The 15,058-nt window shown below is 32.3% G+C and overlaps 4 protein-coding genes across 10 annotated transcripts; 3 read left to right on the forward strand and 1 right to left on the reverse strand.

Annotated features, from left to right (window-relative positions):
* The first annotated feature begins 836 nt into the window (after positions 1 to 836).
* On the forward strand, positions 837 to 3,197 carry LOC143303299 (putative cytochrome P450 6a13). Its single transcript, XM_076622498.1, has 5 exons — positions 837 to 1,262; positions 1,404 to 1,929; positions 2,163 to 2,384; positions 2,558 to 2,809; positions 2,892 to 3,197. Exons 1-5 carry the CDS (start codon positions 927 to 929, stop codon positions 3,059 to 3,061), a joined length of 1,506 nt encoding a protein of 501 aa, XP_076478613.1. The 5' UTR covers positions 837 to 926; the 3' UTR covers positions 3,062 to 3,197.
* A 668-nt stretch (positions 3,198 to 3,865) lies between these two features.
* LOC117154852 (cytochrome P450 6a2-like) lies at positions 3,866 to 7,394 on the forward strand. 2 transcript variants are annotated; one of them, XM_076622500.1, is made up of 6 exons: positions 3,866 to 4,199; positions 4,965 to 5,322; positions 5,454 to 5,979; positions 6,080 to 6,301; positions 6,396 to 6,647; positions 6,761 to 7,394. In XM_076622500.1, exons 2-6 carry the CDS (start codon positions 4,987 to 4,989, stop codon positions 6,928 to 6,930), a joined length of 1,506 nt encoding a protein of 501 aa, XP_076478615.1. In that variant the 5' UTR covers positions 3,866 to 4,199; positions 4,965 to 4,986; the 3' UTR covers positions 6,931 to 7,394. The 2 variants fall into 2 exon arrangements, with proteins under 2 accessions (XP_076478615.1, XP_076478616.1); XM_076622501.1 differs by lacking the exon at positions 3,866 to 4,199 and adding an exon at positions 4,254 to 4,522.
* Positions 6,104 to 13,930, reverse strand: LOC143302394 (PAT complex subunit CCDC47-like). Of its 6 annotated transcripts, none has more exons than XM_076622504.1 (6): positions 13,911 to 13,930; positions 12,460 to 13,456; positions 12,211 to 12,382; positions 11,892 to 12,116; positions 7,720 to 7,787; positions 6,104 to 7,603 (listed from the first exon to the last, which is right to left on the reverse strand). In XM_076622504.1, the coding sequence occupies exons 2-6, from the start codon at positions 13,449 to 13,451 to the stop codon at positions 7,600 to 7,602; spliced, it is 1,461 nt and encodes a 486-aa protein (XP_076478619.1). In that variant the 5' UTR covers positions 13,452 to 13,456; positions 13,911 to 13,930; the 3' UTR covers positions 6,104 to 7,599. The 6 variants fall into 6 exon arrangements, 5 of the variants coding, with proteins under 5 accessions (XP_076478619.1, XP_033186109.2, XP_076478617.1 ...); XM_033330218.2 differs by lacking the exon at positions 13,911 to 13,930 and adding an exon at positions 13,712 to 13,856; XM_076622502.1 differs by lacking the exon at positions 13,911 to 13,930 and adding an exon at positions 13,744 to 13,848.
* Positions 8,571 to 10,782, forward strand: LOC117154869 (PI-PLC X domain-containing protein 3). Its single transcript, XM_076622509.1, has 2 exons — positions 8,571 to 9,432; positions 9,736 to 10,782. Exons 1-2 carry the CDS (start codon positions 9,288 to 9,290, stop codon positions 10,599 to 10,601), a joined length of 1,011 nt encoding a protein of 336 aa, XP_076478624.1. The 5' UTR covers positions 8,571 to 9,287; the 3' UTR covers positions 10,602 to 10,782.
* Positions 13,931 to 15,058: the final 1,128 nt, after the last annotated feature.

The raw sequence follows: 15,058 nt of genomic DNA on the forward strand, positions 1-15,058 counted from the left end.
ACGAAGCAACTAAAGGACAAACTAAAAAAACTCTATTGGCTCAGGGGCCGACGCTCCAAACTAAACATACAGAATAAAATTACCCTCTACAAGACCGTAATAAAACCTGTCTGGACCTACGGAATCCAACTATGAAAACTGGTTCAGTATAAAAATTACTGAAAATTCTCAACGCGAGAATTGATTGTAATTTCAACAAATAAATAAAAAAAAAAAAACAGCCTTGTTTTAAAGTGGAGAGGAAGAGCATCGAATATCATTTGTAAGCGTGCAAAATTTCCATATTTTTCATGGAAAGAATTAACTTTAAGGCTTACATTAATTACATTGATTTTTTTCTATAACACCCTGTATATTTAGAAGGAAAATCACACAACGGAGCATTGACATCGTAAACGCAAGTCATTACAATTCGTTTAACGACCGTCTCTGGAGAATAGAATTGTCACTATAAACACACGAGAGACAAACATTTGTTAAAACTCGTAGAAAGATAGCTTCTATATTAACTAACAAGATAACGAGCGGAGAGATACGTGATTATTTATCAAATTAACTTTCCATATTGAGTTCCATTTCCTTGAGTAATGAATAAATAAAACTATCGTCATGTTCGTAGAACTTTATGTAGATACAAGTCATATCAAAATATGTTGCGTGAAATGATTCAGCCTGATTAACTCTATTTACTTAACATACTCAACAGCAAGAAAACGCAAGTTCATGCTTTTTTAGTGGCAGATATGTGGACTGTAAGCATTAAGAGCTAAAAATCTAGTCTGTACACATTTGATACGAATGTTCGTGTGCCAGCATTATAAATTCCAACAGGGATGTGTTCTCGGAAGGGAATTACACAGCAGTTCGTTCAACGACGTCAGTCTACGACGAACCTTCGTCCGAACAGAAGTGGACGGCACATCGACATGGCTGACTATTTTCAAATACTAAGTGTGATCGTCGCAGTTTTTCTTGCTGTGTATTATTACTTAACATCTACGTTCGATTTTTGGAAAGATCGTGGCGTTGTTGGTCCTCGACCTATACCAGGTTTTGGAAATATCAAAGATGTTATGCTGAGAAAAATCAGTATAGGTGACTACATAGCACGCCTGTACGAGAAATACAAAAACGAACCAATGATTGGAATATTCGTGAGAGGATCGCCTTCGCTTATTCTGTGCGATTTAGATCTCATCAAGGACGTTTTAATCAAAGACTTCTCTACGTTCGACAATCGAGGACTGAATGTTCTTGAACGGGTATGTACAATGTATACTATCGTTCAAAGGTATATGGATATTAATATTTTTTTTAACATAGTATAATTTAATTGCAAAATTCCGATACTCTTTTATCAAGATTCTACGAGATTAATCGTTTCAACTTAATCTTAATCGCAGACTGATGCATTGGCTACGAATCTCTTTAACGTAGAAGCGAGAAGATGGAGACCTCTGCGAACGAAACTCTCGCCAGTATTTACTTCCGGTAAACTAAGGGAAATGTTTCCCCTGATATTAGAGTGTGCGGAAAATTTGGAACAATGCTTGGAGAAGGTTATAGAAAAAGGAGGCTTCATGGATTGCCGCGAAATAACAGCGAGATTCTCTACTGACGTTATTGGAAGCTGTGTTTTTGGTATCAACATGAACGCACTGTCAGACGAAGAGAGTGAATTTCGAAGAATAGGAAGAAAAATCTTTGATCAAAATTTGAAAACGATCCTCAGGATAACCTTTCGAGATACTTTTCCACGGTTGTATAACTTTCTTTGGTTCTTGATACCACAATCGGAAGTAAGTACATTTATTATAAAACTGGTCGCGGATACGATGAAATATAGAGAAGAAAATAACATCGTTAGGCCGGATTTTATAAACATGCTGATGGAACTGAAGAAGCACCCGGAAAAAATAGCAGATATTGGTAAGCCAATTAATTGTATCTTTAAATAGGTTTTTAATTACTCAGCCATCGTTATGCATTAATTAATGATAAATTGAGATTAGACAATTGCTTAATTACGCAAACTACTACGTTTGATATAGATAACACTGTAGCGCAGAACACTGATAAATTATTAATTAGAGTAGTACAATATAATTCATTCATTATAATATATATTTCATGTTCTATCGTAATTTTACGGAATTTTATAGAGTTAACGGACACAATTCTCGCTGCGCAAGCTTTTGTCTTTTTCGCGGCTGGATTCGAAACGTCTTCAACGACAATATCGCACGCACTTTACGAAATGGCCCTGAACCCTGATATACAAGATAAACTTCGGAGAGAAATAATAGAATTCCATGTCAAAACTAATGGAAACCTGAAATACGAACAAGTCAAAGAAATGAAATACTTGGACAAAATATTCAAGGGTACGTTGTTGTTAAACGTTTTACTAATAATTTAACTGCGAATGTTCATGCATTTAATCCCAAATTAGCGCGTGAAATCAATCACTAAATATTAAAATTACGCCATAAAAATTGTAGAAATAAAAATATCTATCCACGTATTAAAATTACGCGTATCTGCTTCTGTTAAACAGAAACGCTTAGAAAGTATTCAGCAGGAACGCTTCTAAGGCGACGAAGCAACGCTAATTATACCTTTAGTGGTACAAAGGTAACGATTCCTAAGGGTACCGGAGTATTTATTCCCGTGTATGCGATTCAAAGGGATTCCAATATCTATCCGGATCCTGAGAAATTCGATCCGGAAAGATTTAACGAAGACGCAGTAGCTGCCAGACATCCGATGTCCTATCTACCGTTTGGCGATGGACCAAGAAATTGCATTGGTAAAGCAAGGACAGATATTGAATTGAATAATTGTTCTTAATTTGTTTTGTATCCACGTAACGAATTTAATTATTGTTTCAGGAGCACGTTTTGCGATTTATCAAACTAAAATGGGACTGATAAAAATATTACACAAGTTCAAAGTTGATGTTTGCGAAAAGACGATAACTACTTATGTACATAACCCGAATTCCCTTACATTGTCTCCCAAGGGTGGAATTCACTTGAAAATAAGCAAAGTAGAAAGTTGAATTTATTACTTGAACGGTAGCTATTCATAGATTTCAACTTCAAACATAACGTAACATATTTTTTATTTGTTGCTTCAAGATTTTGTATTTTGCACTTTTTGATTATCCTATAATAAAAGAAAATTATAAAAGCGTATTAAGCTTTCGACCTCTTCTAATCATTCATCTGCGAAGAAATTGATAAAAACACTGTTTATTATTATTCTAATTATTGCTATCATATTTGTAAATACGAAATAATATTTTTTAATAAATTCAAATAATTACTATAATTTGTAGTAAATGTGCTTCTACAAACTTATTATCTATAACAGATCTATTTCCACAATGTAATGAAATATTAAAAAAATGTTTTCTCCAAAAATCTGGCGAATCTGACGAATCCATACATATCGTATTACCAGAATCACATTATAGTACTAGAGAAATTAATGGGAATAGAAAGACTGGGCATTTCCAACTATGGAAATGTTTTTTCCCCGAGAGAATGACATTTTCTTTTTGCACGATATGCACTTAGATAAACGCTATGGAATCTGGGTTTAGTAGGAAAAATGTCGACGTCCTGGAGTCTGATCTACTAACGGATTTTGTAACGCTACTGTAGGCCGCAGTTTAGCTATTATTCAAAATAAATATCTGAATTACCATTCTTTGCTTTGTAGTTGTTTGTTACTACGTATTCTAGTCATTTTTAATTGCCTTGCAATAGTGTTTTATTTAATCAGTAAGTATCCAATACTGACGGCGACACCTACAGAGCTGCGCATCACTCTGCATCGATCAGATCCCTCAGTTAAATCCAGTACTCTGGGGATAATATTCTTCCTAGATAGTTAGTCGGTAGAACCGTGCAAGCGAGCATAGCCGCAGACAAAATAGATACATATTACGTTTCATTAATCGACTTATCTTTCCCGTATTAAATACTATTCAAATAAAATGCCGATCTGCTAGCTATATGTGACCTGTGTGACTGTTTTATTAGTCATTAACGTTGCGTTTATGCAACTCATTTTGATTGCGCATTCCGTTATTTCATCGAATCATGCACACTCCATTCCACTGAGAAGATTCCGCTGCGATAGTGCCTCCGAAATAGTGTCAAACAGTGAATTTCTACGTCGTGTCAAGCGTCGTAAGCATTTTGTTTATCGCACGTTACATACAACCATTTTGTTATACAATATATGCAAAGTAATAGTATAATATATACAATGAATCACTATTATTAACTCTTCCGTGCTTCTGCTGTGCTTCTTGTCGACCTTGAAGCACAGCTTCAAGTTGCTAATGATCGAGTAGTACGAGTTTGTCTACAAACGCATTCGCACGCATGATATAATAATGATATACATATGTCTATCGTTGTTTTTTAATTTTGCACGAGTTTTTATTTGATAAATCGATAGAACTCCAATATCGTGTACTAAAGATATTTCAAAAAAAGATAATTTAATGGTTCGTTAAAATTGTGTACTTAATTTTTACATTATAATAAATACATCACATATAAATTTTGTTAACTAACGTACGAAAAACAAACGACAACTTTAAACAAGGAATATCAATTAAAAAATTCGTGATATTATTTTCCTCGTTTCAAATAAGTTTTGATTCTACCGATACATGTCACGACAGACATAGACTTGTTCTACATCCGAACAGATTAAAAACGATAATTATTTAATACTTAAACTCATTACGAAACTAAAAATAATTTAATCTTACTCTTTTCATTCAATTATGTCTAAATTTAATTGAGAACTGATTTTCATCCCAAAATACTGGCAAATACATTGCTAACATATAATTTTTACGATTTTGAATTAACTATGGAAATATAAGTAGTAACGATATCTTGCAGAAAATTTACTTTTATGAATCATCGTTTGTCCATCAGATTAGAAGCAACGAGTAGCGCAATGGCAACCTACTTCGAAATTATTTGCGGAATTATCGCGCTACTTTTCGCGTTCTATTTCTACTTTACTTCGACTTTCGATTTTTGGAAAGTCCGAGGAGTACCTGGACCAAAGCCTGTACCAGTGTTCGGTAACATCAAAGATGTAATGTTGCTAAGGACATCGATGTGCGCGTATTTGAAGAAACTCTGGGATGAGTACAAAGACGAGCCAATGGTTGGAATATTTACAAGAAAAACGCCTATACTAATTCTTCAAGATCCGGAGCTCATAAAAGATGTCCTAATAAGAGATTTCTCTATATTTGCTGATCGAGGGATTCCTGTTCACGAAAAGGTAAATGAGCTAACTGGTAAGCCGTGAATCTTAAGCATGCCATGGCACACTGCTTCTTTAAACTATTTAATGACACACCGCGATCTTTTTACTTTTGTCGAATATCGAACCAGTTTCAAAAATGATCATAGGCGGAACCACTATCTCCACATCTCTTCAATTTGGAGTCACAGAGATGGCGTCCATTAAGAACAAGGCTCTCGCCAGTATTTACATCTGGCAAGCTCAAAGAGATGTTTCCTCTGATATTAGAATGTTCGAAACACTTGGAACAGTACCTCGATAACCTAGTAGCGAAAGGCGAGCCCATAGAATGTCGCGAATTAACAGCCAAATATACGACGGATGTAATAGGTAGCTGTGCCTTTGGTATAGAAATGAACGCGTTATCCGACGAAGATAGTGAATTTCGTCGAATGGGCAAACAAGTGTTTGCCACTTCCTTTAGGCAAATTTTGAGATTTAGACTTAGACAAATATTTCCTCACCTTTACAATTTACTCGGTTCCATAATGGCACCACTGGAAATTACTACGTTCCTCACGAAGATAATCGTTGATACGATGAAATACAGGGATGACAACAACATCGTGAGACCTGACTTTGTGAATATGCTTATGGAACTTAAGAAACATCCAGATAAATTGGAAAATATTAGTAAGTACCTTAAATGTTTCTTATTAGCAATTTTTAAGCAATTCCCACGATAGCTATCTCTGATAAGCAGTTCACGTTATCCTTTAATCGTCTTGTACAGAGCTTACGGACACTCTATTAACGGCTCAAGCGTTCGTTTTCTTCGTTGCTGGATTTGAGACTTCTTCGTCAGCTATAAGCAATGCCCTTTATGAATTAGCTTTAAACCCCGAGATACAAGACAAATTGCGGCAAGAAATTAAAGAACACTTTGAGAAAAACGACGGTGAATTGAAATATGACCAAATAAAAGATTTGACATACCTGGATCTAGTATTTCGAGGTGCGTAACTTGCGTTATCCGTTTTTTACCATAACTTTGACTCACATTCGTTTAATAACCATAAACTAATTTTTATTGCTTAAATTTATTGCAGAAACGTTAAGAAAGTACCCTGCTGGACCGCTTATACTAAGAAAGTCAGTGAGCAGTTATACTTTTAACAACACTAAAGTTTCCATACCGGAAAAGACATTCGTATGGATACCATTGTACGCGATTCATCATAACCCTGATATTTATCCAAATCCAGATGCTTTTATTCCTGAAAGATTTAACGATGACGCCGTTGCATCACGAGATTCCATGCATTATTTGCCTTTTGGTGACGGGCCAAGAAATTGTATTGGTACGTGTTTAACTATTTTATCTTATAGTTATCTTTTTTTAATGCTGCAAAGATACTACATTAATTTTAAGAAGTACTGCGATATATTCAACGACATACTTAATATATTTCAGGCGCTCGATTTGCAGTTTATCAATCCAAAGTTGGTTTGATAACAATACTTCGCAATCATAAAGTTGAAGTTTGCGAGAAAACTATGATTCCGTATGTAATTGATCCAGCTGCTTTCTTATTAGCGCCGAAAGGAGGAATATATCTAAAATTAATTAAAGTAGGAAGTTAGTACCAAATCTTATAATATTTTCGATACGTAATTTCACGATTTTGAACTAGGACTTGAACCTTTGATTAGTTTTACTTTCTTAAATTATTATATACATAAATTTAATTATAAATTATCAAAGATTACAAAAATAAAATATTACATGTATAATAATTTAAGGAAGTAAAACTAATGTAACAAACAAAAGTTCAAAATCGTGAAATACATACATATCTAAATAAATAAGTACATATATATATCCCATTGTTAAATCGAAAGTACTCTGTATGAGGCGGTATCAAACTATTAATTACTAACACAAAAATTAATATCTTCCATGTATCATAGTTCCGTTATTTATTACAAATTATTAAACTGGACAGTACACCGAACTTAAAAGAGCCCAACTTAATTATTTGTAAATGATATTATATTTTTGTAATAATTATATGTAATTAATAAAAATATAAACAGACGTTAATTAAGTACCGAGTAAATTTTCTAGTTACACAAAACGTAATAACGATTGCAGCCGATCAAGTCATATATTATTCGCTATAAAATTCATAATTGTATCTCGCAGTGATGTAATTAGTATTTGTATATCAAATAATACTAATTGGCTAGGTGAAAGTTGTTGTACGTGGAGATTCCTTCACCCTCCTTTTACGCATGTACATTCAAGATCTATCATCTGAAATATCAATTTACAAGTAAGTAGTCCTTTTATCGTGCGCTTGCAAAACGTAAAATACTATAATTTATTTTTAAAATAAAATTAGTGGGAATATAACGTGTAATAATACTTACATTTCTGGCTTTTGAAGCATCGGTATATCCTTTCCAGAAGATAGGGAAAAGTAGAAATTATGATTGACCTTTATCAAAATACGAAATATTGATCAGTATTTCCATATCAATTACATATATTAAAATGAAACAATAACCGAATTAAAATTTTGTCTTAAAAGTTCATAATGTAAGATACCGGCACATCTAATTATCAAATGAGCGAAAGAATTCAAATAATTGTCAAATAATTGTGGGTAGTCACAAATTGTGAATGTGAAATTTTAAATAAATAAAAAGAAAAAAGAACAAAAAAAAAATCGAGATACTCGAATTTTCAATAAATTCTTAAACAAACACGAAAACGAAACTAATAATAATGTAAAAACGGTAATAAAATAGCAATGGAATATTGTTTAATTAATAGATTAAATTGTGCATATTACCTGTTACACCGTATAGAAAGCAAAAGTGATACATTTAACCGCTACAACTTTCAACATTTGACTAACGTTTCGTGGCATGGCGTCATCTAGCGAATATCCTATTGGTGGAAATTTCTATTGATTGAGATTTCCTATTGGTGGAGATATTTAACTTAGCAAGCGGGAAACATAGAAAATCGATCCGCCAAATTCAAATCGACAAATCCTTAGAAAAGCCAGTTGCACATATCATATTACATTGCATAAAGTTAATATTGAGTTTGAAACATAGATGTCTTAGAAAATAAGGTATCCATTCTCTAATTTCATTTGTCGAATGAAATTTATCAATGAATATTGAATATAGTATGTATAACCTGACTGTCTTACCATTTTTATGTCATATGCGACTTTATCGACTCAATATATCAGAAAATTACATTAATATTGTATACCATTGCCTAGTACCTCGTCCGTGATGTTATTATGCAATTGTAAATTACTCTTGTGGAGGATATATAGAATTCCATATTTCTACCATTCTGTATTTCAGAACACGTGACATGATACCATGCTCCTAGGCCAATAATTAATAATCATTTGTAGTTCCGTAAAATAAAATACTGTTCTCGTTAAATTTCAATGAAAAATAAAATTTCACATGCACTATTTAGACTTTTGAATTAATTCTCTAAATTTTATCTTCAAAATTATTTAATATAATCGTACTATTTGTGTCAAACACCTCTTTCTAAATCGTACATATTGAAAATATTACAATAATTCATAAAAAAGAACATTCAGATTTTTTTATATAAATAAATATCATGACAGCGTATCGTTAACAGTATCTTTTTTTCTAATGAACTCATTCCCGCAGTTAACTTCTCGGTTGTAGAAAAGAGGGACGCTAAATAACCGAATGACCATGAGGTTAGATTCTATGAATCTGTACCGTCCAGTTGTGTGTCGGAAGAAGGTGCGAGGTGATTAATGCACCATCACCGTGGGAACGTTAATTTGAAAAAGCGATATAAAGCATGGAGAACATCTACTGACGAGTCATTTGACGAGTAGGTGTACGTCACCTACATCATTCCGTTCTTTCGTTATAATAATTCATCAGGAAATTTTCTACAACATCGATACTAAATATATAATAAAATGGAATATGAAATTAAAGGTGTCAGTAATTTTTCACACAGATCAAAACGAAAGAACTCCACCGTAAACGAGGAACTAGAATACTGGATGACTCGGCTACCAGAAGCTTTGAAAAGCCTTCCCATAATACGTTTGGCGATACCCGGTAAGTTTCAAAATATTTTCTCATCTTATGAAAATCTATATTAGAAGCTAGAAAACTAATATTTATATTTCGAAGTTTTAAAGAGATCATTTAATTTTATTAGATCCAGAAGAATTAATTAATATTAAATTTAGAATTTCTTTCGACGTACACAAAATTTTACATAAAATGAAAATTTTTAAATCACATTGTCAGTTATATATTTTGATATATTTAAAAACTAATGATGCCATTTCATACAATTATATTGACCTCAAAATTATAAAATTAGTACATGTAATATAAATTGATAACTTCTAATAGGTTCTCATGATACGATGACTTATACCATAAATCGGCACAGTGACGTGGGACCCGACGAACCAAGATACATCAGAGCCCTTGGTCGTTATTGTTCGTTCGTTTCAAAACCTGTTATTTTTAATTGGTCCATTACACAACATGAAAGCATCAAGGATCAGCTCAATGGTGGAATTCGATATTTAGACTTACGCGTGGCGACGAAGCCAACGGATGGGAATATCTATTTTGTTCATGGCTTGTACGGATCGAAAATATATCAACCACTCTATGAAATAGCAGAATGGCTGTCTTATCACAATAACGAGATCGTAATCCTAGATTTTCAACATTTTTATTCATTCTCAGAAATGGATCATCACCATCTCGTTGAAACGATTTTCCGAATATTTCAAACAAAATTATGCCCCATAGCATCTACGTTTAATCACATCACATTACATTGGCTTAATCTGGAAAAGTACCAAGTCATCGTTATTTACAGAAACGAATATGCACAAAATTATACAAATTTATGGCCAAGTGGACTGTGGCGCACTCCATGGCCTAACACCGTTAACGTTAACGAGCTTATAAACTTCTTAGATATCGAATTGAAGACGCGACCATTACAAATCGGTTTCGTATCACAATGCCTCTTAACACCTGATATTCCTTATGTATTGAAACATCTATGCGGTACATTGCAGAGAGATTTAGTACCATCGTGTCAAAAAGTAATTCTTCCGTGGATAAATAAAAAACGACCTGGCCGTGGTGGTTTAAATATCGTTATTGCTGATTTTATATCTGATCACAATTTTTTATTTTGTAAGACAGTCATCAATACTAATAAAAAATTGTATTTCAATGTACAATATTCCGTGTGAAATATTTTGTACTCAAATGCACATATGTATATACAAATTGAATATGAAATTTACGGTTTCAATGCAATCTGTTTGTGAAAAATTATTGTAAAGATATTCTTCTATCATACATTTTCAATGGAAAATTTATTTTACTTCTAAAGAAGTATCTGTATATATAATAAATAGTATAATAGATTCATGTTTATGTTACTTTATTAAAAATCTAAATATTTCATTTTTATTCTAAACCCTGGCATAACTTCTAAAGTTTAATAACATCATAATATCAATGGCTGCAGTACGTTCCTTACTTATAATTTTTAATCTATATAAATATAATACTATGAAATAACAATGATTTGCTTGAAAAGTGTTGATGAAAAAATGTTTTAAGAATAACATTTATGATATTTAGCTAATTGATTAAAAAATATTGAATAAAGTTTCACGTTTAAATGTTCAGTTCATGCACACTGAAATAGTATTTAACATCATATCATTATTATTAAATATTTACTTTCTATAAATCAATATAAATTTCATACTAATATTTTATTCTTATATCCTATATTCTTAATATTTTTGTTCCATTTTTCACTTATATTTTACTCTATTTAATTTTAACTACTTTGATTAATATATATATATATATCATTATTTAAGTAATCAAAAGAATATGCTTTAAGTATTTCAATATGATTTACGAGCAGCATATATCAATATGATTGAAAGGATACATGCGTGAAGAATTTTTTATAGTTATGGTCTACTATTATGATATAAATATTTAGTAAGAATATTTATAACATAAAAGGGTGGATTTCAACAAAAATTGTGCAATAAGTAATATTAATATCAATTCAAAACAACAATTATATATATTGTCTCCATAATATGTTGCTGCACTTTTATCAAGTCAAAGATCTTTATAACATATTATGTTGAGTTTATGGCTTATTTGATAAGTTATAATAATTATGCGCAAAATAAATATGTAACAGTAATGAGATATATTTTCAACAGGAAAACAAGATGGAGGTATATATCACAAATAAAAAATATAAAAGTATTTTTATCTCACAGAGGTCGATTTTAAGTATGTGATATGTACTTACTATACCTCTGTGACAATTTAAAGCTATTTAATGAAATTTTGATAGTTGTAAGAAATACGTAAATATGGTTGAAATGATACAGCTTTGCTATATGAGCTAAATTAAGTAGGCAGTTCAATTGAGCAACTTATAGCTCTTCAAAAGTTTTAACAAATTCTCTATAATTAGTTTTATTTGGTCATAATGCTTTCACCTTAAGCTGCTTCATTTTAGGTGCTCGTTTTTTAGCCAGTCTTCGTTGTTCTTTCTCTTCCCACTTTCTTTGTTTATCAGGATCTTCTTCTTGTAATATACGTTCCTTTTCAGCTCTACGACGTTCTTCTCTTCGCTGTGCAGCTGCTTCAGCTCTTGCTGCATGAGTTGTTTTTAAAAATGCTTCCTCTACTCTTAATCTATTTTTATCCGCTTTGCTTTTACCCTAAAAATAGGATGAAATTTCAATATTATAAAACAACAGTACAAATTAGAATAGTAATATAATTTTAAAAGAATACATATATATATATTCAAACCTCTTTGGATAATTTAAAACGACGTAATTTATCTAATAAATAGAAAGTTAATTGTAAAAGGAGTTTTAATTTTTCTTGACCTTCTGCATTAGTGGTACGTCCTTTAATACTTATATTTAATCCAACAAGTAAAACTCTTTTTACTTCAGGCATTGTTAGCTGAGTTGTATCTCTAAAGTGAAATTAAAGGTATGGCAACATGAAGCAAGAAAAACATTATTCTTAAAACAAAACGTATTTAATACTTACTCTTGTTGTTTTGGACCACTAAATTGATCACTAATATGTATGTAATCTATATATGGTGCAAACTTTGAAAATGCTTGTAAAACTCTTGTATCTAAAATAGCTGATGCTGCTTCAGCAATTTCAGACATTACATAAAAACCTGATGGAAGACCAAATTTTTCCCCTGGTCTCTTTTCTGGACAATAAACACTAATATCAGCCATATCACGTACTAAATGCATTGCAGTCCTTTTTGTAGCTATTGCTAATACAAAACTATCTGTTTCATCTTTTGCTAATTCTACACGTATATGGGCCTGATCATTTTGAGGCCTCACAAGCTGTGCTAGTACCGCAACCAAATCTTGCCTCTTAATTAATTTCAATTCAATTAACATGGAATCGCACCCAACTCTCCCTGAACAATACAAGCTATAATGAGACTGACTTTCTTTTACCAAACCACTTTCAGATATATCTTTGCTTGATTTTCCTGTATCTCCAACAAGAGAGAAATTATCCAACAAAAGCTGCTTATGCTCCATGAGCCACACCTCTGCTATATGGGCATTTTTAAAACGTCCTGCTACATAATTGATAAAATATACTAATAGCCCAATAATCATTAGTATCTCTAAGTAAAAGCTATCCCATCTTGCACGCAGATGAAGTGGTATTTTTGTGATCGTTAAAGTAGAAGGTTCATCACTTTTTGGCCCTGCACTTCCTCCAGCTGCATCTAATCCCTCAAATTCTTCTTCATCTTGGAAGTGATCAAATTCACTATCACCATCCACAATTAAAACATCTTCCTCGTCGAAATCTTGATTATTATTTGATTCTTTAAGGTGTTCTATATTATGATCATTGATTGTTTGAGCTGGTTTTTCTTCTTCGAAATCTTCAAACTCTGCAAATTCATTGTCTTCGGGAAGCTCTTCATGAAAATGTGCTGTGACCCATATGTTGGTTGCAACCAAGATGATGTGAACTACAACTAACCACAATTTCATTTTGTCTGAAACAGAGAAAGCAGCAAAGAGTTAGGACATTAAAACAATAAACTAAAAAAAAAAATTATGCATATAATCCTATAATTATTCTGTTTGAAACGGGTAACTTCGAGTAATCTGCTATTAAAATAATTATATAAAAGTAATTCCCAAAAATGATATTTTCAGGCTAAAATACGAAGTGCTTGAAAAAGCTTTTAGTGGAATGATTTTATGTAACAAGAATGTTTACTCCTATCAATTTAATGTATTACACTAACTTCACTGTAAATTTATATAAAACTCTTCTAACTTTTCAACATTGATTCCAGTTACTAATTAAATGTAATAATGTTTGTAATAACACTGTCACAGCACCCTTTCGAGGTGACTTGCACGCCACGAAGCTAACTACAAACTAAAACGTCATTTCCTTGATTAAAAGATCGTAGTTATAGATAAGAATAGTATTTTAATTGCCTTTTAATTTATGAAATATTTACGTTTGGGAAATTTACTTAATATTTCCCAAACGTGAAATATTTGTTGTACATAACGTAATAATTCTCGAATACAACAGTTATATATATATATATATGTATACATGTGCATATATATACGACCACATTCACATATTTTAATTAAAAAAACACAAAATTATATAAAAATAGTTATTATTTTACTATCATAGTATTCTGAAGATAATATTATATCGATTAACTTTTCCAACGTGAATTAAATAACTTATACCAACATTATTGTTTCCTTCAAGGTTTTAAAAAAATGAAAATGCGATTCGTCGATAAAGTAAATTTCTTTCTACAAACTTTCGTATACCAACATCGACACGACTATCTTGAGAAATATATCCAGTGATTAAACGAGAGATCGATTCAGTAAGTCCGTGGAAACGAGTGAGGGAAGTTGAGTGCGCACGCTTGATTGTAATACGTTTTTCCTGTCAAAATACGATGCGGTTGTTTCTGCGTTTTATCGCAATGCATCGTCAACCGTTCTAATGATTCGTTCGAGCATCGTGCTCTGATTAAAGGAGGAACTCAGACCAACCCACGAATTAGAAGTGTTCGAACAAGTGGAAATAAAAAGAGCGCGCGTTAGTGTAAATCCTAGAAAGCAAATAATGGATCAATACTTTGCGGATAAGGGTAACATGCGGATACGACGAAAAATCGTCGTACCTTTATAGTAACGTGTCTTGTACGTGCGTGCGCTTGTTGCTTGAGAAACTTCAGAAGGTAAGTGTGTATTGCTGGAAAAATATACAGTCCCGACATTTATGTAGAACGTGTCACGCGATGTTTGGTTAAGGTGTACTACGTGTACGTACTTTCGTTTCTTTTTTTCCCGTTAAAAATAACAGAGCATCTAGTCAAAGAATGCTTCGAAAAATCAAGAAAGTTTCTCGCTAAACGTTAACAAAGTCGCGGCCGCATTCCAACGCAATTTTTACGATTTCTCTGCTTAATTCTAATTCGTAATTAAAAAGAAATCGGAATATGCGTGAATTACGAGATGCTTACGAGTACTCTCGCTCCTTGTCGTTAACGAAGAAACGGATACTTAACTTTCGTCGGCGGAATAAAACAATTGTGTTTCGATTAATCAAC

This window comes from Bombus vancouverensis, chromosome 11 (genome assembly GCF_051014615.1).
Source record: "Bombus vancouverensis nearcticus chromosome 11, iyBomVanc1_principal, whole genome shotgun sequence".
NCBI classification, from domain to species: domain Eukaryota; kingdom Metazoa; phylum Arthropoda; class Insecta; order Hymenoptera; family Apidae; genus Bombus; species Bombus vancouverensis.